The sequence below is a fragment of the Lontra canadensis genome, unplaced genomic scaffold, assembly GCF_010015895.1.
Source record: "Lontra canadensis isolate GAN:19392208 unplaced genomic scaffold, GSC_riverotter_1.0 scaffold33, whole genome shotgun sequence".
NCBI lineage: Eukaryota > Metazoa > Chordata > Mammalia > Carnivora > Mustelidae > Lontra > Lontra canadensis.
The window spans coordinates 13475456-13499225 of NW_022631027.1; the positions used below are offsets into that span (position 1 = coordinate 13475456).

The 23770-nt window shown below is 41.1% G+C and overlaps 1 protein-coding gene across 4 annotated transcripts in view; it reads left to right on the forward strand.

Moving 5' to 3' along the window:
* CDC14A (cell division cycle 14A) overlaps positions 1–23770 on the forward strand; it is a 170507-nt gene that overhangs the window by 134112 nt on the left and 12625 nt on the right. The window contains exons 11-15 of one of the 4 annotated variants that reach the window (XR_004383811.1): positions 824–983; positions 11726–11841; positions 13615–13662; positions 15858–15980; positions 16810–17186. Coding sequence is in view for 1 of the 4 variants with exons in the window: in XM_032867221.1 (XP_032723112.1) it covers positions 824–983; positions 11726–11841; positions 13615–13662; positions 15858–15980; positions 16672–17005 (781 nt within the window). In the remaining 3 variants the exon portion in view is untranslated. Of the gene's footprint in view, positions 1–823; positions 984–11725; positions 11842–13614; positions 13663–15857; positions 15981–16671; positions 17187–23770 lie in introns of all 4 variants that reach the window. The other 3 variants (XR_004383809.1, XM_032867221.1, XR_004383810.1) reach the window with 3 other exon arrangements.

A 23770-nucleotide genomic window follows, 5' to 3' on the forward strand; every position in this document is an offset into this window, starting at 1 on the left:
AAACAGTTAAAATTGTACCTTATTTTATAAAAGAAAACTTACCGATGATGCACATTTTCTGGTTCTTCAAGGATAATCTAATTGAGGCTCTATACCTCGCTTTTGGGTGTTAAGAGTGGGTTTCTAGGGGCACCTGGGTGGCTCAATGGGTTAAACCTCTGCCTTCGACTCAGGTCATGATCTCAGGGTTCTGAGATCGAGCCTCAGCAGGGAGCCTGCTTCCCTCTCTCTCTGCCTGCCTCTCTGCCTACTTGTGATCTCTCTCTCTCTCTGTCAAATAAATAAATAAAATCTTAAAAAAAAAAAAAGTGGATTTCAAAAGTTGTGTGTTTTTTCATGCTGCCACACACAATTAAGAATTTCATAGTCTTTCGGGTACTCTCTGTTTGATTCCAGTTTCTTCACCTGCATCTTTGAGTCCAGTTCACTCCGGCTGTTTTTATAGACATCTCAAATTGCCACTTGAGAATTATCTTACAGATTTCAGATTCATGTGTAAAAGGCAAATGGGCTCACAGTCTTTTTTTGTTATTGCTGTTGTAAGCATCTAAAAACCTCAATAGGCAACTCATGTATGGTTATGTAGACATATATTGGAAGCTATATTTGTTTCATATAGCACTTTAATTTATTTAATTTAATTCATATAACTTAATTCTGAGTTTCAGAAAATGACTTTAAAAAAAATCTCAGATTTCAAAATCTTTCTAGTGTGACTTGTAAAGGTTTATCTGCTAATCTTTTTATCTCTAAGATACTATACTAATGAGGAGATGATAGTAATTTATTTTACAGATTATTTTGTTTTCTCTCCTTTTTCCAGAAAACAGGCATCGTTATGGGTCCAAGGAGACATTTTCCGATCCAAGCTGAAAAATAGACCATCCAGTGAAGGAAATATTAATAAAATTCTTTCTAGCTTGGATGATATGTCTATAGGTGGAAACTTATCTAAAATACAAAACGTGGACAGATTTGGAGAGGTGAGTTTTCCTCAGGAAGATTTTCGTGCCTCCTTAGGACTAAAGTTCTGTATTTCTTTGTTTCCCAGCTGAACATATATCACATAGCAATACCTCTTTCCTGAAATGCTCAGAGTACCAATATTTTTAGGTGTAGAGTCTTCTACCTTTAAAACAAGAATCCAGAGCAAAGAAAGCAATTATCCTTAGAAATAAAAAAGCTGTAATTTAAGGAGCACAGTTATAAAGGAGGCCATGCTGGTTTGGAGACTATGTACAAAAAGGAGACACAATAACAAATTTTCTATTTGAAGATGGAAGTGGATATAAAGAAGAAAGAATTAATGTGGCAATTGAAGACACAGCATATGCCACAAGTGGTTTTTCGAAAGTCTCAAATTCATACTGATTTCTAAAATCCAGAGTTGCAAATATCATTAGGAGCAAATTTTTTTTTTTAATGTGACTCTATTATAAACAAACCATTTTAAACAGCTGACGTCTGTGGTCCCATTTCATCTTTACAACTAGCTAGCGATAGGAAAAATCAGCAATATTACCTAGGCAATATGATCTCTAGAACAAGGAAATTGAATGTCAGAAGTTCTAACTTTGGTGCTTCCAATCCACATCTATCTGATTCGGAGTCTGTGTTTTTTCTGTTATACCCTGCTACCTAAAAATGGAAGTGACTTATAACAGGTAGGATCCTGGGCATTTTTGGAGCTGGAAGCAACATTGAAATCATTTGTTCTACTTCCCCTTGTGTGTGGATCCGAAGCCAGGGGTCCCACTGAATCCCATGACTTGCTTAAGGTCACGGAGTTGTTTAGTAGTGAGACCACCTTGAGACTGGGAATCTCCCTCCTGGTTTAGCTCTTTCTACCACAGGATGAAACTAAGCACTTGGTTTGTAGTTATATTTTTATATCCCTGAGGGAGCAAAAAGAGCTGTTGAAAATATTTAAGCAGTGGGGCATCTGGGTAGCTCAGTTGATTAAGTGTCCAACTCTTGGTTTCAGCTCAGGTCATGATCTAGGGGTCGTGGGGTCGAGCCCCATGTCAGGCTTCCTGCACAGTGGGGTGTCTGCTTGAGATTCTCTTCCTCTCCCTCTGCATCTCCCCCCACTCAAATAAATAAATCTTAAAAAAATATTTAGGCAGCAAGTGTGGATTTGCATTCTATTAGGCAGTGACCTGTTGGAGCTGGACAAGGGTCTTGAGCAAAATACTATGGTTCAAGTTTGGCCCTCAGGGAACCCAGAATGGAAGGGATGCATCTTAGCTGCTTTAGGTCAACAAATGGCATGCCAAACAGAGTGCTTGGCAATAGGGAGAGTAGGCTTCCTTCAAGGACACAGGATGGAGACTGCCAGAAGAACCAATTTTTCAACCCTGTGGTCTCTAGTCCAGGACAGACATTGAAGAAGTGGCTAAGTTTACTTGTGTGAATCATCTGTCCTGACAAAATGTAAATCTTAGTCAAGGTCATGTTGATGTTCAGAGCCCTTGTTGACTTTTTCTTGTCTCTGTGTTGTAGTCTGGCCTATTCAAAGCAAACAAAAGGATCTGAACTGACATTTTAATGTGATAATATAGCAAAACAAGAATGCTTTCCTTGCTCTGGTCAGCATTTCCTTCTTCGGTTTGTTCAAGTAAACAGTGCTTTGAATTATGACCTCTGCAAAGATACACATACAATCTATCCATCTGGGAAACATATTTATTTTATAGGAATATAATGTTTTCTATATCATAATCCCCATTAAACTAACATCTAATAGTTAGAACATTTTGTTCTCATGCTTTTTTAGATCTCAATTTGTTGAATTTAAGACTAACATTTATTTATCACTGAAGAATGAAATACGAAATTTAAAGTAAGTCAGCTTTAAATATGAGCATGTGTTCAGATACTGGGCTGTTTCTCTTCCTCTTTCTTATTCCTTGCAATCCCAGATTAATTACTTTAGCTCTAGCCATTCAGAAGTGGTATGATTTTTGAAATTAGAGCACAGAAATGCAGGAATTCAGAAATACCACAGAAAAATGGTGTGGTTAAGATTTCAGACAGTGACATATATATATAAATAGGTTTTGGACCACTTTATAGTTAGGTGAGATGCATTGCATAAATAACACTTTTAAGCCCTTTTCTTGCCATTTTTATCTGGTGCTGGCTCCAGAACAGTACATGAATATGGGGAATTAGTTTACTCAAAAGTGAATGTAATAGAGGTAGTAACATCTTTGTCATTCTTGTGAATTCCAAGTGGGAAAAGAAGTTGAGAATGCTGCAAGGATTTTAATATTTTCAAGTTCCAGACCAATGTTCAGGATAGAAGCCCATGGAAATTCTGGGTTTATTAGTTTGTACATAAAGTGCAAAAAGGGGAGGTTGCTTCCCCCCCCTTTTTATAAGTAATGTCAAATTGAAAATGAGATACTAAATTATTTTTCTGATTCCCAGGCCTATAGGGATTTTCCTGGGGTTGGTTGTTAGGAATCTCTATAATTACCTGATTGGGAAGGTTTGACTATGTAGTTTTTCAGTGCCCAAGAGGTGGGCAAATAGGCAAAAAGGATCAACCAGAGGGATTTAGGCCACGGGAATGGGTGAGGCTGCAGCTGTAATGAATTCTCTTTGCCTACTTAGAGTTATGAAAAATCTTTTAAAAATAGAGGCTTTACCTTGATTGAATCTGGTCTTCAGTGCTGGGCTAGGCACTGTGAAATACACCCAACCCATCCTATGGGGATGGGTTAGGCTCTAGGTTAGGCTCCCTCCTCGGTGCTCCTGCCTTGCACTGTATTTTTCCTCCACGGTCCTTACATCTCCTCCCTGGCCTGGTGATACTCATTTTGTGAAGATTGAGGCTTCTGTCTGCCCACAGGGCCTTCGTAAATGGTGCTTGAAAGAATGAAGAAGGCTTATGGTTTCATCAAAAACAAACAAGAAAACAGACATGAAATTGATAATAATCCAAGCTATCCAAAGGTAGTCTGTGTGCAAATACAACATAGTACCAGCAATAAGTGCTCACTTAGACATGCCAGGGCCCAAGGGTCCATCATGCATCGGGGTTATTAAAAAATGGTTTTAAGAAGATGGAATTTAAAACACTTTATTTAAGGGATCCGTACTTAAGGAGTTAAGTGAGGAGCTTAGAATGTAACAACCACCTAAATAACACCTATTATGTGCCAGGCACTGTTCTAGGCACTTTACATGGATTCATTCTTTTTTTCTTCTTTTAAGATTTTATTCATTCGTTTGAGAGAGAGGATGAGCTGGGAGAAGGGGATTGGGAGGAGCAGAGGGAAAGGGAGACGCAGACTTCCTGATGACCAGGGAGCCTGACCAGGACCCTGAGATCATGACTTGAGCTGAAGACAGATACTTAACCCGACTGAGCCACCCAGGCATCCCCTACATGGGTTAACTCTTAATTCTTATAACAGCTATATGAAATAGGAATTGTTACTAGGCCCCCTTTAACAGATGGCATGACTGAGGTAGAGAAAGTCAAACTGTCTCTCCCAAGATCCCAGAGTACACAGTAGAGCTCTCAGTTAGGCGTAGGCGCTCTGGCTTCAGAGTCTCCTCTCAGCCACCCACCTGAGGCCCCTCTCCATACCCTGCTGCCTCTCTATGTGGTCCTAAGTGTGGCTTTAGTGTATTATATCAGTCAGTTTGGACAGAACTTTAGCTAGTCTGTCGCAGTAGATTTCTCCTGGAATTGTGATTATTGTTAACTTTTCCTTCTCCGGGATGATAATACAATAGCAGCATACCAATCAATCAGATGCTCTTGACTTAGAGATATTAATTAGGTACAGGTGCTGCCCGTTCCACCAAGATCATGTAAATTGACAGGTAAATAAGAATATCATGTTTTAGTTAATTATTTAATTAATAATGTTTAAAGATCTTGTTTTTAAGCAATCTCTATACCCAGCATGGAATTCAAACTCACAACCCCGAGATCAAGAGTCTTGTACTCCACCGACTGAACCAGCTAGGTGCTCCAAGAATGTAGCGTTTTAATCACGTCACGGAGATACTGTGATTTATAAAATCCTTTGCTCTTTTATACCAAATGCCCATGTATAGGGTGTATCTTAGAAAAATAAAATCCATGAAGTAAAAAATTAACTCTCTAAGACTCTTCTTTCAAGCACTGTTCTTTCCACTCTTGGGACCACTATGGCATTCCAGTCCCATTCTGAATGCCACTGGGATTCGGGAGAGTAGTTCTAGGACAGGAGAGTGACAGTACAACAGAGAGCCAGAGTTTGGGCAGACTTCCCTGGCTGTGAAGGAAAGGGGTGCTGGGGTCTGTGTGGCCAGGGATGGGAGAGCAGGAAGTTGGTGAAGGGGGAGTGGTCCCAGGGGATAAAGGTCTCAACAGTGGCCGCCAAGGAAGGAAAGAAGGCAGACTCGGGGGCTCTGATAAATCCAAACTTTATATGATCAGAAACAGCTTGTTATGAGATGATATCTTTGCCTTTCCTCAGCTTTTACATCTCACAGTTTCAGCATCTGAGAGCTGAAAGAGTTTTGGAGATGACCCAGCCACCTTTCCCAGCCAAATCACTTAAACCTACTGAAAATCCATTATCATCTTCCTCTTCCAATCCTTTCACTTCTATTTTTACTCATTTCTATTTCAAACTCTCTTTTTATGTCATTTTTCTATTATAACTCTTCCGTCTTTTTTCCCTAGTGTGCTATATTTTGTCTAATAGATTTTTTTCTTAATGGCACACACCACTGCCTCCCCAGTGACTTACTCTGTCACCATCGGATTAATGCCTTGGTCAGTCATTACTTTTCCTACTGAAACCTATGCACACATCTTATTTTCTTTTTCATCTTGTCTATATTTAGAGAACAACCGATGGCATAAAATAAATCTTTCTAGTTTACAATTATTATTTGTTCTTTAGCTAGACCATCATCTATAAATAAGTACATCTTTTGAAATGGTCTTTCTTTATGTATTTTAGTTTGCTCTCATTTTCCTGCCTTTATGTAGGGCAGGCTGGTATCTGAAAGAAAGCTGGTACTTAGACCCTCCAGAGGGCAGTGGGGAGTCTGACGACAGACCTACCTCTTTGGGGAGCAAAGATATGAGGCTCTTCCCTGGACTAGGCTTTCTGACTTTGTTCCACCAGCAACCATGTGACTTTGTTTCTTTTCTGCAGATTTTAGGGGATTTAAGCAGCTCAGGGCCAGAGAGGATATGCACGGGGACTCTGGGGGGAGAGGAGCTGGAGCACAAAGGAAGCCTAGGCTAGGTTCCCTGCATTCACCAGTTTTGACTATTTATCAGTTATTTTAAGGAATAAATTTGGTAGAAAGAATGAGACCTCCCAGCACCTGCTGAGAAGCCTTCAAATGGCCGGTCGCAGGTCTACCGTTTCTTGGGATTGATTCATGCCCTCATGAGAAAAGGAACTGTGTTTCCTAATATTTTTTCCCTTCACAATATTTTTGTGTTCTAGGTGCCCTGATAAATACAGAGCTTGGTTCTATTCATGTCTATGTCATACTCAGGATTCCAGAAGGCCAGGGTCCTCTTTCTTACAGCTCTCTAGTTTCTTAATTCTGTCATTTAATTTAAATGTATTTTGAATAACATTGTAAAACTTTATGTCAAGATTTTGAAGGCCGTTAATCCCCTACTGAGAATTTTATGGCTTATATGTTCTGTACCTCTTAGTCCTAAAAATGCCTGAAGCTTCATACAAAAGCCACAGAAATAAAATAAAGGATGATACACTGAGATAAAAAAATTACGTGATTTCCCCCCCTTCATTATTCCCTTCCTCCTCCTAATGTCCTCCATGCTATGCTCACGTTCCACAAATAAGTGAAACCATATGATAATTGTCTTTTTTTGGTGACTAACATAACATAATAAAAAAAGGTGACATGATTTATATTTTAGTAGATTTCTTCAGACCAGTATTACATGTCTGGATCTTCTCCCCTCCCCCTTCCATCCCCAGGTCCTGATTTAAGCGTTCTCTCACACCTAATCCAGTCTGTTACCTGTCACCAGACCTCTGCAGGAGCCAGTAAACTGTGTCCCACTCCCCTCCCAAAGACTTATCCTTCTCCCGTTCATTCTCTCCGCAGTCACCATGTAGGAGAAAATGTTTGCTACATATTCAAATTAGGGTTTTGTTATGTTTTTTTAATGTAAAGAATGCTTAAAAATCAGTGTGAAAATGCCCGATACACAAATAAAACAAAATGGGAATCCTCATGGCTGGTAAACACTTTCTTTTATTTCTACTTCCCTAGAAATTAAAGAAACACAAATCTAAATGACAAGATCCTGTTTCTGCCTCTCAGATTGTGTGAGATTAAAGAATGTAGGCAATATTAGCAGGTATTTGGGGAATAAAAACTAAAGGTTGCCAGTTGGAGTTTGAAATGGAGGACCTTTTGAAGAAGCATGGCGGAAGACTGTACCATGTGTTTAGAGGTTCCACTTCTATGAATCCGTCTTAAGACAGTGTTTAAAAGCCATAATATAATAGGACAGTGTTTAAAAGCCATATGTATAGAGGAGGATGTTTGTTGGAGCTGTTTATAGTGATAAAAGACAGAGAACAGCCTGAACCAAGGGAAAATAAATGAAATTTGGTGTATCTAGACAATGGAATTTTATGGAGCCACAAAGAATAATAATAGAGAGGTTTTGGGGGTTTTGGTTTTTTAAATTTATACTGAAATACTTCCAACAATGTATCTTTCAGGTGAAAAAGTAAGTTATAGGGCAGCATATATGTAACTCAACCTCTTTGTCAGGAAGAAGTATGTTGGGGGATGGTATGTATAACATGGGGGGAAATCTGAAAGACTTTATGCCAGAATGCTAATGGGTTTTGCTTTTTGATGATAAATATGTTGGTGGTTTTAATATTTTTTACACTCTTATCTGTATTTTGTCATTACATACAAACAAGTATCATAGGGAAAAAATAAATATATATATTTATACATTATTTTATATATAAAATAAATATATGTATATTTATTTTTTCCCTATGATACTTGTTGGTGTGTTTGTGTATATATATATTTTTTAATTTTTTTTTTCCCTTTGGAAAATACATGGTTTCCTTCTCCAGAGGTTGAGAGGAGCTGAGACTTAATAAGTAATATTTCTTTTTCTTTGAGAGTTAGGGTATTTAAGTAAACTCCTTTAGAGAAGGAGCTTAAGGGGTGCCTGGGTGGCTCAGTGGGTTAAGCCTCTGCCTTCGGCTCAGGTCATGATCTCTGGTCCTGGGATTGAGTCCCGCATCAGGCTCTCTGCTCAGTGGGGAGTCTGCTTCCCGCGCTCTCTCTCTGCCTGCCTCTCTGCCTACTTGTGATCTCTGCCTGTCAAATAAACAAATAAAATCTTAAAAAAAAAAAAAAAAGAGAAGGAGCTTAAGTAGAAAATATGTTAAATCTAGCTAGTTAGGGGCGTGGCTCTCTGTTGCAGTGTTTTCATTATTTTCTATATGGGAAATGTATTATATATCTATTTTTAAAGATTTTATTTATTTATTTGACAGAGATCACAAATAGGCAGAGAGACAGACAGAGAGAGGGGGGAAGCAGGCTCCCTGCTCAGCAGAGAGCCCGATGCGGGGCTCGATCCCAGGACCCTGGGATCACGATCTGAGCCGAAGACAGAGGCTTTAACCCACTGAGCCACCCAGGCACCCCGGATATGTTTTATATTTAAAAGATTTTACCTTTCAGATGCATAATGAAGTGGGAGAGAAAATACTTGTAACTTGTAACGTAACTATAATGTAAAACGTACTTTTTTGTTGTTTAATTCTGTATCTTGTTAAATTAGTATTTATTTTTTCCAAGTAATATGTGATCACACTTTTAGAAGTGTCAAAAATTACTGAATTCTAATAAAAAATATCAGTCCCCTATCCCACCTTTCTATTCTCCTAGACCAACTCCCAAACCCACCCACAGAAGGGGGAACCTCTAAGCAAATGATACCAGCATTTTCACTACCATGTTTCTGCACATCAGTGTTTTGCTTGTAATGCTATTTGAAACAGTTTATTGATTTTGGACATTTTTTGATTGCCTCCTGGTTGTGGTGGATGAGATTTTAGCTTCCCCCTCCCCTGAGATGTTACTCTCACTCCCCTGTGCTTCCCAGTACAGCTACATCATAATTTTGGGTTAAAACCAATAATATGTCATTACTATGTAAGAATTGTTCACTCTTGAGGTTGGTAGTCTACTCTGTTTCCTTTGTTGAATCTCTCTTTGTTTTTCCCAGAGTTAATTACCTGTTTTTGTGGTGTTTTATATTTATTTATTTATTTATTTATTTATTTTTCATTTACATACAATTGACACAGTGTTATATGAGTTCAGATGTGAGTTAATTGTCTTTTTATTTGCAGAGTTTTCTGTGTATTTTTTTCCTTGGGGAAAAAATAAGGCTACTCCCTCCTCCCCCCAGTTGTGCTAAGAAATTTAAAATTTTTTCAAAATCTTGACACAGCAAAAAAACTTTACCAAGTTCATTCTTTTCCCCAAGAGGCTTCTCCTTTCCAGCCTGGATTGATTGTTCTCTAGCCCTACTCTACGGTTCCAACCTGAACCCTTCTTTTCATACTCTGCAGTTGGAGTCCTAATTTTCCTGGATTTCCTCCTGTCTTCTTAACTTTTCCCTGACATACATCCTGTAATAGTTTTCTCAGAGAGATTGTGTGGGAGGTAAATTTTTGTGTATTTGTTCTACCTTTATGTCTGTTGGGTTGAACTTTGGAATTTCAGGTTGAAGCTCACTTTTCCTTAGAATTTGAAGGTACTGGTGCCTGGGTGGCTCAGTCACTAAGCATCTGCCTTCCGCTCCCATCATGATCCCAGGGTCCTGGGATCGAGCCCCGCATGGGGCACCCTGCTCAGCGGGAAGCCTGCTTCTCCCTCTCCCACTCCCCCTGCTTGTGTCCCCTCTCTCACTGGGTCTCTCTCGGTCAAATAAATTAAATAAAATCTTAAAAACAAACAAACAAAAAGAATTTTGAAGGCATTTCAGAGTGAAGAATACAAAGATCCTCCTGGTTGGAAGGCCAAAGGAGCTTTCCTGGCTTTCCCACAAAGGTGCCCATTGGACAATGAACCTGACAAATAAGGGTGAGGATCCTGTCAGGTCATTCAAGAACCCAGTCCCATAATCTAGAGACTCCTACTGTGTGCCGGTCCTTCCGTCAGATACAAGTAACTGGTAACAACACCCATGGTAATGGCTGGGTGAAGCTAAGCCCACCTCCTCAGGTGTGCCATCCTGCTAGCAAGCCTAGCCTTCAGGCCTGCCTTATTTCTATTCCCGCAGACTTTCTCGGGTGTAATGGATTCCTCCCCACTGGGGTTGTATGGTCTGAGATAGTATAACCAATTCCCGAAGACTTTGTAGATGGGCAACTTATGACTTTAAGAGAATCTTGTCTGAATTTAAACTTCCATGAGCCTGTGACAGTTGAACTGGTGTTCTTTGCCAGCATGACCCTTCCTGTGATCTTGGCCTTCTTCACTCCATACTCATTCTTCAATACTCAGTTAAGGGATTTCCTCCTCTAGGAAGCTTTCTTCTTCATTATTTCTTCTTTCCTTCCAGGTGTGTGCTTCGTATGTCTGTTTTGCTTTTTTAAGCTCCGAGTTAAAGTAGTAAGGTGTGGTCTTTTTACCCAGGACATGCCTAGAGACCTCAGATGTAGCCATGCAACCCAACCTATGTGGCAGGGAGCAAAGAAGTGTTTTGAGCCAGGAATGGCTATCAGAAATGACTAGAATGTGACAGAGGGAAATATATCAGAAATGACTAGAATGTGACAGAGGGGAGAGGACTTTTATGGCTGCAAGGAATTAGCAAATTCAAGGCATATGAATTATTCAGGGGAGGAAGTGGGCAAAATAAAATCTTTACTGGTGCAGTGTTAGTGTACTGTTGTATTTGGGGTCAAGAAGTCTGATTTTAAAATCATAGCTGTTATGAAGAGCTTTGGGGAGCTTGGGCAATATTCTTCTATGAGCACCTCCTTTTTTTCATCTTTATGGGCAACAGTGTCCTCCCTGCCCTGAGTTGTAAGAATGAAATGTGAGCTAGCATGTGAAAAGACCTTGTATGGTACTTCTATTTTTCAACCTACAAGACTTATTTCAGCAGGAAACGCTTTCTCAATCTAGTAAGCTTTAACTCCTTCTGGAAAGGTCTTGAGTGCTTTTACTGGTGTTAATCGATCCTAGTAAGTTGTTGTCTAGATATCCTAAATTGTTTTAGCTTTCATTTTTGTAAACAAGTTATAACATTTGCAGTGACTGATCCTAGTTGTCTCTTGAAACATATTTGTAATGTATCTATTGAGTCAGCCTGTATCTGAGCTATATTCCAAAGCATGATTTTGTTTCCATGAGAGTCTCTTTGGCTGTGGTCCATTGTAAGAAAGAGCTCCTTTTAAATTCTACCACATTCATAGCAATGCTTTGATTTGAAGTTTGACCAGTATATTTAATTGATGAATAGTTGAACATTCTTTAGTATGTGTGTGTGTGTTTTGTGTGTGTGTGTGTAAACACACACACACATATAATGCTGAATTCATAGTGTGTTAAAACTATTTAAGATAATCTATATGAAATATATGGTTTATAGTCTATTAAGAAATCTATGTAAAGCAAAATTTTTCATAATAACCTTTCTATGGAACATGCATTCTTTTTCCAGAATAATTTAGAAGAGGATGAGGATGTGGAAATGAAAAACAGTATAACCCAGGGAGACAAACTACGTGCCTTAAAAAGTCAGAGACAGCCACGCTCCTCACCATCCTGTGCATTCAGGTAGGATCCATTTTAAACTTTTAAGTTTGTATTGTGCCTCCATTTGTGGATAGAGCATTTACTCTTCTCTTTTGAATATCGTTCTGCAAGAGCCATGTTTACCTCTTGTTTTCTGGTTTATTACTGTTTTGTGTGGTTTATTATCCAGTCACTGTAGGGAGCAGCTAAGTTTTAGAAGCTTACAGACAGCAGCTCCTGCAAACTCTCAGCCTCTGGAATCCCACCTTAAACTGCGGTGCCCTCGGGTGTCCCTGGGACTGTGCTCAAAATTCCGTTTGGAATTCTACTCTTCCCCCATGAGTGGGTGTTCTGTCTTACAGGTGTGCTGAGGCTTTCGTTTTGAATCTAGAGAGGGCAGGAAAGTACTAAATGCCAAGCTTTGGTATATCCTCGCTCCTTAGCTTAATGTTCTGTATCTGAGAATTGAATAAACAGTTCTTACCTGTGTCTGTAAAGTTATAACCATCCTGAGTTTGAAGTCTAAAATTACGAATCAGAACCAATTGATGGAACCTGACTTGTGATCACACTATCTGGAACATGCTCATGGTTCAGATTAGGTAAAAAAGAAAGTCTTCAGGATCAATGTAGGTACAGAAATCTGTGAATATCTTCCAGATTCCTGGAAGGTGACAAGTTCACAACACAAATGATTATAATGGGAAATGGCTACTTTTTAAGTGAGAGACAGGCACAGCAAGAAGGGTGTTTTGCCAGCATGATAATGTGTCAAACAGCCTCACAGTTTAGTTTTCATGTGTTATCTGGGAGGATTAGAACACAAGTCAGATTAGGTCTGAACTTTGAGTACTGGTTCCCTGACCTGAGGAAAGAAGGTTTATGCGGCCCAAATTCAAGGTGATTGTTTTCTATAGCAACAGGAAAGACGGGATAGCAAGGCTGGTGCTTAGTAGTAACCACTAGCTGCCACAGAAAACTGAAGAGACGTATCATTCACTGAGCAGCTGCTATGGTCAGGAGCCATGGTAGATGCTTAGTCTGGATACGAGGATTAATTGAGTTAACACAAAAGGTATGAATCATCACCCACATTTGGGTGGGTTGCTTGAGGTTAGAGAGGTTCGATCCCTCCCCAGTGGGATGGAATTGGAATGGAGCTGGTAGTCATACCCCGTACTGGGCAGTGTGTGCTCTGCTCGCTGTGGGTACCATCGACATCCGTGGAAGGTTCTTCAAGACCACTAATCTCTTTATTTGCCCTGTTTTCCCTTGAAACGCTTAAGAAATGGCTTTATATTGCTTAATTAATTTCAAACAGTTGTAGATTTGATTCTGAAGAAATCATAAGGGGCAGGGAGGGATAAATTGGCATATAACTTGGCACATAAGTAGACAAAAAAAGCAAGAGAATCTCCACTACACAAATTTTAGAAGGCGATTCTAATATGATTTTTCTGTTTTTTTTTTTAATTCTCTAAAATTTTTTCATTTTTTTAGAATTCAGTTTTTCCTAATGGTATCATCATTGAACATTTTTTTTTTTTAATCCTGAGTGGCTGTAACACCACCTTCTGATTTAAGGCAATTTGCTGTAAATTAAATTCAAGATGAAACAAAATGACTGAAAGGGGTTTCCTGCTGGTTTTAGGATTTCTTTTGGAAACGGGATGAGTGCTGATATCCATTTGGGAGGTTTCTCCCTTTTGCAAATTTAGTATTTTTACTGGTCTGACTCCACATGCTCTGCCTTTTGGCCTTTGATTCAATGTGTGAACCCAGTGATGCATGAGCATTTGTCTTTGATTTCCGTAGGTTGGATGATATGAAAGGGCACCCAAGAGCAGTGTCCCAGCCTATCAGGTACTGTTATTGAGGTGAATTTCTGGTAGCTTGTAAGTAAATGCTCTCCTTTAGATATATTTCCCAATCCTAAAACTGGTGAAAATAAATTGCATACAGCTTTTCACTTTTTAAGTCCCTTCCTTTCTGTTCCAGATTGTTACGCTACACCTTATTTTTAACGCTCACCGGGAAGGGGATTTTGGTTTTCCTGAGGTACCCATAGGTGTGGCTGTGGTAGTGACATCAGTGCAGTCTGTGCTTCCAGCACGTTCTGGGGTGTCTAAGAAACTACGATTGCTCATCAATGAGCCTTTCAATCCAGTGATCGAGTTTGCCTTGAGGTTTTAACATTTTTGTTAGCCCTCTTCTCCCCTCATTTTACATGTGTTTGTCCTTTATTTTCTAGTTTTATTTCCTTCTCTGTCCTCCATCTGAAGGGGAAACATTAGTGTTTGTCTCTGGAAAAAATGTCCCCCAAATAGTCCTGGGTTGGTTTCAAGGCACCAGTGGTACCAGAGTGCCATACAGGCCTTGATGAGGGCTTGAACATGTTTGCCAAGACTGTTGATAAGATAGGGGTGGAAAGCCGATTCACTTCTCACCTCTGACTCTTATTCAGCCCAAGGTTTTAGGGTTGTTTTGTGTGGGCATTTCTGAGAGGGCTCATACTTCTCCAGAAACTTGAGCTGCTTCCTTGTACCACTTTTCCCATTCTTGTTTTAGAGACAAAACATGTACTTAAAATGTTGTTTGGGGGGAGGATGATGAAGGAAAGAGTCTACAAGTAAGTAAGCTTTTCTAGAACAGATAGGAAAGCAAGGTCTAGGTGCGTTTAAACAGGTTTGGTATTAAAACCGTGACTGGACCCTGGATGTCCAGGTTTGAGTCTGTTTTCCCTCAAACATTAATGAACATCCTCTCTGAGTCTAGCACTGGACTAGCCACTAGGAATAGAAATGAGAGCAGTCCTTTGCTCTCAGTGGCGCTTATAGCAAAGAAAATAAATACCAGACAATGAAATATGGCATGAGGGCTATGATTTACTATGAGAATATATGATGAAACAGGATGCTTACCCTGCCTGGGAATTCAGCGCTTGCTCTATAAGGTACCAGCTGATTTGACCAGCAAAGTATAAGCAATGGAATGAGGCAGATGGAGGTGGAGGGGGGAGTAAGGGAAGGAGGAGATGCTCTGACAGGAAAAACAGCATATGCAGGCTGGACACAGGTGTGAGTGCTGTCCATTCAGGGAACTCAGAACAGTTTGTGTCGCTGGAGGAGAGATGTCTAGTGGGAAAGCGTGGAAAGAAAGGACCTGTTCACAAAGGCTAATACCAGATAGGAGGGTTTTATAAGTATAGCCACGGAGCTCAGGCTTTCTGGGCACCGAGGAAAGATTAAATGGTTTAAACAGCAGAGCGACATAATTAAATATTTTAGATTCTACCGGAGGCTCTTCAGAATTTGAATTTTAAGGAATAAGATTACAAGATGTTGCTAGTAGCCACGAGGAAGGAGTAGTGATGGCCTCAGCTAGGGCAGTTGAAGAGTGGAAAGAAGAAGACAGATTTAAAATATAAAGAAGTATGGGTGCCTGGGTAGCTCAATGGGTTAGGGCCTCTGCCTTCAGCTCGGGTCATGATCCCAGGATCCTGGGATCGAGCCCCGCATCGGGCTCTCTGCTCTGCAGGGAGCCTGCTTCCTCCTGCCTCTCTGCCTCGTTGTGATTTCTCTCTGTCAAATAAATAAAATATTTAAAAAAAATAAAATATAAAGAAGTAGAATCTAAGGACGTGCAAAGAACGCCGCCATCAAAGAAGGGACGACCACCAACAGGGCAAGACCCGGTGATGGACAGGACTTTGGACCCTGGATTGGAATCCCAGCTCTGTCCCTTGCTCACTGAGTGACTTTGGATGAGGAGCTTTTCCTTTGTGGCTCTGTTTGCTCACTTGCGGAGTGAGGATTGCTGTCTCAGCTACCTCACAGGGCTGTTGTGAGGATGAGCCAATTACCCTCCATAAGGTTCTCAGAAGAGAGCCTTGCACAGAGAGCAAGTGCTCTGTCAGCCTTGACTGCTGCTCCTGTCACTGTTATCCTGACCTGCTGCGATCTCTTTAATCTTAATAGTTTACTGTGTCTTAGGTGATTGCTGAATATTAAGATGACACAGCTTTTGTGTGACGTTTTGCCCTTTTTTTCTCCACAAAGATTGACTTCGTCCCCACAAGGATCTGCAACTACTTTGAAGACCTCAAAAGTGGCTTTGTCCCCTTCAGCGACGGCCAAGAGGATAAACAGAGGTTCTTTGTCCTCGGGTGCCAGTGTAAGAAGGTAATTTTTCTCTGCTTCTCAGATACTGGTGGGAAGCGGAGGAAGGTTGTAGCACACAATGAATTTGGCTGAAGTTTGTCAGAGAAGGGGATCAGGGAGAAAGGGAGGAATCACAGACGGCTCTGCGACCCTCCGGGGCTTCTGTTCTGTCTCACGTGGCGGGGGACAAGGCTGTGGAGGGAGAGCCGTGTGGCTTCCCTTTCTGTAGTGAAGCTCCAGCTTGCCTAACGCGATCAGGAAATTGGAGTTCCGTGGCACAGACTAATGCTATGGGGTATTGTCGTTTCTCCTGCGATGGGCAGAGACATTAGAATGAGTACGTGTAAGTTAAATCTTACACTGAAGTCTACATTTTGCTCTCCTGTTATATGGCCCTCTTCATTTACTCTCTACCTCAGGATGCATAGAACCCCCAGATGTTCTACCTCAACATATCCGGTCAGAGTGGTTAGGCCAGCTTCTTGCGTCTTAATTAACTGCTTTGACAGGAAGTTAATGTGTGTAACTCAAGTCCCCATATGATACCATCACCAAGAGCGATAAGGAAGCCAGTCTGTCGCCATGTGCATTGATCAGAACTGTCTGCATCCCATTCCCCTCATGTCCTAATTAGTGTTTTAGAAACATGAACTCCACATGAGTCTACATCGTTGTCTATGTCCCCCCTCCCCAACCTGTGTTTTCCATTCAGCTTTTCCATAAACTCCCGGCTAGCCAGTTCTCTAGGCAACTTGAATGCCGCAACACAGGAGCCAGAGAACAAAAAGGCCTCCTCGTCTTCTAAGGCGGGTTTCGTAGCCAGTCCACTCACCAACCTCTTGAACGGCAGCTCCCAGCCGCCTGCCAGAAATTACCCTGAGCTCAACAACAACCAGTACAGCAGAAGCAACAACAGCAGCGGGAGCACCCTGAGCAACCAGCCGAGCCCTCACAGCATCAAGACGGAGGAGCACCCCACCCTCCTCCGGCCCTCGTACACCGGCCTCTCTTCTTCCTCAGCGAGATTCCTGAGCCGTTCGATCCCCGTAAGTTCGCAGACACCACCTCCTGGTCCTCAGAACCCTGAGTGCAACTTTTGTGCCTTGCCTTCCCAGCCAAGGCTGCCACCCAAGAAATTTAACAGCTCCAAGGAAGCCTTCTGAGCGATGCCTTCCCTCTGTGCTGTGAAACTGTCTATGCACGTCCATTCTGCTGGCTCCTCTTCAAGTAAATGCCAAGTTTCAACTGGGGTTTCTTCCTTCCTTTCTTTTGGTCCTCCTCCTCCCACTCCTTTTTAGGTGATCTCTATTCCAAGGGAAACAGCTTTCATTCCCTTCGTCGTGGACACTGTTGACTCAGGTTACTTTTCAGTTAAGTTTGCAGTTCACTCAGGGTAGCTGGTGCCAAGCCAGGAGCTGATTCGTTCAATAGACGGTATTGGCTTTGGTTGTGGTGGTGGTAGGAATCATCGCTTTTCCACATCATATGTTAATGAATGAATTTCGGAGTATTAAATGTGGAAGGTGCTGAATGAATAGGACCTTTCTCAGAACTAACCATTAGGTCCCTGAATAAGTCACCTCCTGCAGGGGACTGACCCTGCAGAATTAACAAAATGGCAAACGGAAGGTGTTGATAAGGAAGGATCACAAGTCAGTATTTGGGATGTAGGGGAGGGGAAGGCAGTACTCTAAACAGGAAGATGTTTAGAATTAGCCATCACTCTTCCAGAGACAGGATGAAAGATCGCCAAACACATTCTCCCCATGAGCTCGGGATTTAGGTTGCCAAGCACTCCCCCCTCTTTTAACCAGAAAACCCTGTTCAGTCAAATCTGTTGCTTCACCCCATGCTGTGAATCACTTTAGTCACATATTTTGATGGCCTCAAAGGGAATGGAGATCTATGAGAATGTGAGCTTTGAGTTGAGAGAACAAGGACAGAATGGGAAAGAGAAATCAATCTCAGAGATCAAAGAAATATGAATCAGAATGATTCCAGTCCGGGCACAAGGCAGCTCCAGAGTCCTGAGAGGGCTGGGACCCGGACTCCTTCATGCCCGCTCTTCTTCAAACATGTCCTCAGCCATTGTCCAGAGGCTGATTTCTGCAGGGGAGCGGGGGGAGGGCAGCATGCCTTTCTTGGGGACAGTAGCCCCATGGGAATAGTTAACGAGACCCACTTTTCTTAGATGGTGGTTTAGGGACCACCTTTCCTAACACGAGGACGCAGTGCATGTGTGTGTTGGTTGGACACATTACAACTCACATCCCTACCTCAGCCTCTCTTCGGAGGTTTTTTCCCCTCTTCTGTGCACACGCGGTCCTTCCTGTCACATACAGTTGACCCTTGAGCAACACAGGCTTGGACTGCAAGGGTTAACTTATTCACGGATTTCTTTCAATAAATACGGTACAGTATGTTTTCTCTTTCTTATGATTTTCCAAATAACATTTCCTTTTCTCTAGTTTACCTTATTGTAAGAATACAGTATATAATGTATATATTAATTGTTGATGTTCTTGCTAAGGCTTCTTGTCAACAGTAGGCTATTGCTAGTTAAGTTTTAGGGGAATCAAAAGTTTTGGGAGCATAGATTTTTGACTGGGTTGGAGCCAGCACCCCAACCCATGCATTGTTCAAGGGTCAACTGTATAATTTTTCCCCATAAGATTTTATTCCCCATGATATTTTTCAACATTATTTTAGATTCCTGTGTAGATCAGGGCCCCAAGCAACTGCCAGCCCACTCCACCCCGTAATTTGCCTCTGATCCCACTCTATTATGGGTATAGGTATACTGGTAAAACTTTAATTTTAGTAATTCGGGGGTTCGATGGAAAATTATAGGTATTTCCCTTTTCACAACAAGGTTTACAAATCATGTGCTTCCCAGCTGGAGTCAAAATTGTCAGCATTTTCGTATGTGGATGTGGGTCAGCCTCATTTTTAGACCGGAGTACAGATCTGTTCATTTTCAGAAATAGTGTTACACATACAGATATGTAGGTAATTACATACATATCTTGCTGATTTCGTGGCTAAAGAGTTAGTGAAATCTACATTTGCAGCTGAATACTGAAAGCATCAGGAGCTTGACAATGAATAACGTTCTACTCTTTCTGGAAGAGTAGTTTCTGGATCTCAGTTTTCCTCTCGGCTAGTTGAAGTATGGGGATACATCTCTGGGTGAATGTTGGTCTCCCCACCTCCCATATTTATATAATTTAGTTTTTGGTGTCATTCCATATTTTATTATTTGTCTTCACCCCTCCTCCTCCTCCACATCCCTCTCTTGGCCTGAATAGAATGATTTTCCAATAATTAAATTTAAAGTAATAGTCTGTGTGGGCAGCTGCTGCTGTTCCCCTCTTCTGCCTCTTAAATTTGTCATCTTATTGTAAAGAGAAGCATTTATAAATAGAATTGCCAGCATGACAACATTTTCCTCCTTCTTGCCCTCCCGGGAAGTAAGAAGTCGCAGGTCTCTTAGAGCTGACTTTTTGCTCCTTTATCTTTGCCTAAAAAACCTCTGTGGGAGGGAAGGCTCCCAGGTCCTACCCTGCTAGCTTGCTGGTAGAAAGTCTAAATTCAGATGGAAATTCCCATGTTATGTGGAATAAAGCAGGAGGTGGTGAGTTATTTCCCTTTATCGGTCCAATACAGCTTTTCTCACTGTGGGTTTCTTGCCTAAAGAAGGTGGTCCTTCTCTCCAGGGCTTCCTAAGCTGTGGGGCATGTGGCCCCTGAAGAGCAAGGAATAAATCACTCAACAGAAATGTTTTCAAATCCTTGGGTAGGAAAGGAAGTCTGTATGGCAATATCCTCCCAGCACCTTTAAGAAAGACCCAGAAACTCCTAGGGGATGAGGGTGACGTGTGTTTAGAGGGAGTCTAATATTTTAGAAGCTGCAATTAGCATCTCTTGAAAGCTGCAATTGCTCTCTCACTTTATGCGGCAGTTCAGCCCCCAGAAAAATGTAAAAATGATTTCCTTGTTCTGTCATTAAACGCTTTAACACAGAAAACAAGAGCAAATGTTAAGGAATTCTTCTGGTGGTGACAGAAACCTGAGAAACCATCTGATTTTATTTTTATTTATTTGGCCTCTTCTGTGAGCCTCAAGGTTTGTACTGCCCAGGGCAATGCACAAGGTTTCCTATTTATTAACCTACTCACTGTAAAAAAATATATATATCAGTTTTCCCTCCCTGACATTCAGAGGAGTTTTCAAATGCTTAAGGAATGAGGGACGTGTGACTATGGTGTGGGTGGGGTGGAAGTATTTTATTAAATTAAAATTACTTGCAGTATCTGTCTTGAATATTTGCTCTGTTTTATTTTTAAGAGACTTGCTGCTGAATTGCTATTCATCTCCGCTGTCCTTACCTGACCCCTGGAGTCTGGGTTAGGTCGTGATCCCTTCCCCATAAGCTCTTCTATACCCTGCCTTGGTCTAAATCAATACTCTCCTCGCTCTGCATTTTAACCGTCTGTTCATTTCTCTGTATCCCCCACTAAGACTGTAAGCTCTGTGCGGGTAGGAACTGTGCCTCTGTTTTCTATGCCATAGTTCTATGCTCTGTGCCTAGCATACAGTAGGCACTTGTTAAGTATTTCTTGAATGAGTGGTTGGGTGTTTACATGAGTCAATGTGTTAAAAATTATTGCCTCCATTTTAAAGATTAAGAACTTAAGGGTTTGAGAGGTAAAATATTTTGTCCTAGGCCTGATTGTACCACGAATATGCAGAGGCACAATTTGCACCTAGGTCAGTTTGACTCCAAAAAGCATATTCTTTTTGATTATGTCACACATACTGTGGCAGGTGTTTAAAAGACAGGGTTAGCTAAAGAATATCTCATTGTTTCAGGAGAGGTTAAGTAAAGATGTGGAGAAAGGGTAACACTTTAGTTGGGGTTTGGAGGATGAATAGGAGCCTGCTGGAAATCTAGTGATGAAAATAGGAAGAGGAGAAATGGTCATTGCAGGCAGCATTGCAGTCTATAAGACCAGAAGTGCAGCCTTGTACTATAGTTAGACTCTAAGCTTCTGAAGACAGGTAGACATGGGTTCAAATTTTCTCTCTGGCCATGTCTTATAGTGAATATTTTGGCAGGTTATTTAACCTTGCTGAGCCTCAGTAAAGTGAATAATGGGAATGAAAATAAACAGGGGCATATCTAGGTTTTGTGCACCCTGAAGCTTATACAATTTGGTGGGACCTATGTAAGATAAAGAAGGCAAATAAGAATTTTTGCGAAATTTACACAACGTAGAGCTGTGTACTTGGAAAGGAGTTTGTGTGACAGTGGGGCCTTGAAGGGTATGGGGTAGTGATCATAAAATCTTTGTAATAGGGTGGTTGATCATTAGCTGAGGAGGTAAATCATATGCAGTAGTTTACCCAGTTGCTTACAGATGGTGCTCAATTCTTGCTAGCTATCATCGTTTTAAGAGCAGTGAGTGTTCCAATGTAAAAAGTCAGGGGAAGTCACCTGTAGATGAGGCCGGAAAGTTAAGCTAAAGCCAAGCCGGGAAGTGCAGCTTGAGCAGTCGGAATCTTGTCAGCAGAGTGACTTGGTCAGATCTGATCTGATGAAGACATTTCTGGCCGTCGTGTGCAGGACAGCTCTTGGTGGAGACCCTCAAGGAGACTGGTTTGAGTCCCGTCTGCTGTCCTCCGTCTCTGCTTCAGCAGGTGTCCTTGGGTAAACACTGTGCTTGGTCAACAATTATTGCATGTTTTATTTACTATACACAATAGTATTGATGCTATTAAATAATCGTATATGACCAACAGATCTACCATATTTTATAATTAATTTTTAAATGATGTATTTATCTTTGTAAATGAAAACTTAACTATCCAGAGGAAAATTGTGGTCCTTAGTAAACATCTTTTTTATAGATGTTTTTTATAGATCTTTTTTATACAGCGAGCTTTTTGAGGAGTTGTAAAATAATGTGCTTTACTATAAAATATATATACATACAGATGTATGTATATGTAGAGTCAGGTAGGTTACGAAGAACTTTTCGTCACTTTGGTCACGGGGTCACATTAAGCTTTGCTGTATGGAGTGGCCTTTTGGAATAAGCTTTTGTTGTATTGATGGGTAGGGTATATAAGTATAAATAAGATAAGCTGCTCTGTGATAAGGTTCTTCTGAAAGCATCACCTATTAAAACCCTTCTGGGCATCACCTATTAAAACCCTTTTTGTGATTTTACTACTGTTCCTACGCAGTAGCTTCTACGAAGCTTTGCTACTCACTCGTACATACACTAGCTTCTACGAAGCTTTGCTACTCACTCGTACATACTGGTCTTCGGACGTTTCCAGAGATGTTCTCACGACGATGTTGCAGGTGATGTCGATGAGGCCATTTACTGTCTCTTGGAATTTCCCCACTTTATTCTGCTGCTCTCTCATCTTTGTTGTTTTTGGGTTAACCTCATGGATGATCTTCCTATCTCAGTCTCTTCATTAATTCGTACTGTAAGTAGGGGCCCAGGCTCTTTCTGTCAAGGGCCTGAGAGTGTTTTGGCTTTGTGTCCCAACTCTTCAACTCGATACATAAACAGATGGTGTGGTTGTTTCTCAGCGAAGCTTGATTCACAAAAATAGTGGATGGGCTGGATTTGGCCCCTGATCTATAGTTCTCCAAGCCCACTTTAAAACACTGTCAGGTAAGAGAGAACTGATCTCATCGTTATACTCACCTGTTCAAAAGTGACCAGGAGGGCACCTGGATGGCTCAGTGGGTTAAAGCCTCTGCGTTCGGCTCAGGTCATGATCCCAGGGTCCTGGGATCAGGCCCTGAATCGGGCTGTCTGCTCAGCAGGGAGCCTGTTTCCTCCTCTCTCTCTCTGCCTGCCTCTCTGCCTACTTGTGATCTCTGTCTGTCAAATAAATAAATAAATAAATCTTTTTTTTTTTTTTTTTTTTTTTTTTTTTAAAAAGGTGACCAGGACCCCCAGTGCTAGAACAGTAATCCTGAATTCCTTTGCTGAGCTTCCAGGCCTTTTTTCGTCAGGTACCCTTCTCGTATCTCTGTACCTTATTTACCCTGCTTGACCCTGAGTGGGTTCCCTTGGCCTCTTTCCCCACTAGGTTCTCATTATTGCCCACCTCTTGGCCTTTGGAAAACCCTTTCTTGAACCCCTTCCCCAGGACCTCTTCACCAGTTTCTGATTCTTAAAGAGATATGCTACCTTCCACCTACTCTTTGAAGCCTTCCTCCGGAAACCGGCCCCACCCGACGTTTTCCTTTTTAACCTCTCTCTTGTTCCTGCCCATGATGCATATTTAGTACTTCATCAGTAGGTGCTCTTTTTATTACATACCTGAGCCTCTGTGTCAGTTTACCTGTTGTCCAGATATATGAGACTTGTCTCCAGCTTTTAGACTTTTTTTGAGTGTCATTATATTAAGTTTCATAAAGTTCTATAGTTTATGGTTTCTAACATACTACTAGACACAGGAAGGAATTAAAAACTATTCCTTTGGTTTGCATTTGAAAGGAAAATTGAAGTGAACTATTGTGTGTGTACTTACTGTTTGACCCTAGCATTCTCCTTATGTTGAAATTGTCATGAATGCCGTCCCCTGAGTGAGAGGGAGCAGCCGTGTTTGTACTCCGCTGGTTAATCTGCTCTCTGTGGATGAGTTCCCCATCGCAAATTTATTTATTTTTTGGTAATCATAAGGCAACTTGGATTTTTGCCTCCAATATTACTTTTGTCCCTCTACATTTATTTGTTGGTTATCGTGCTTCTTTTTTATTGACGTGGACACATGGGCACACAT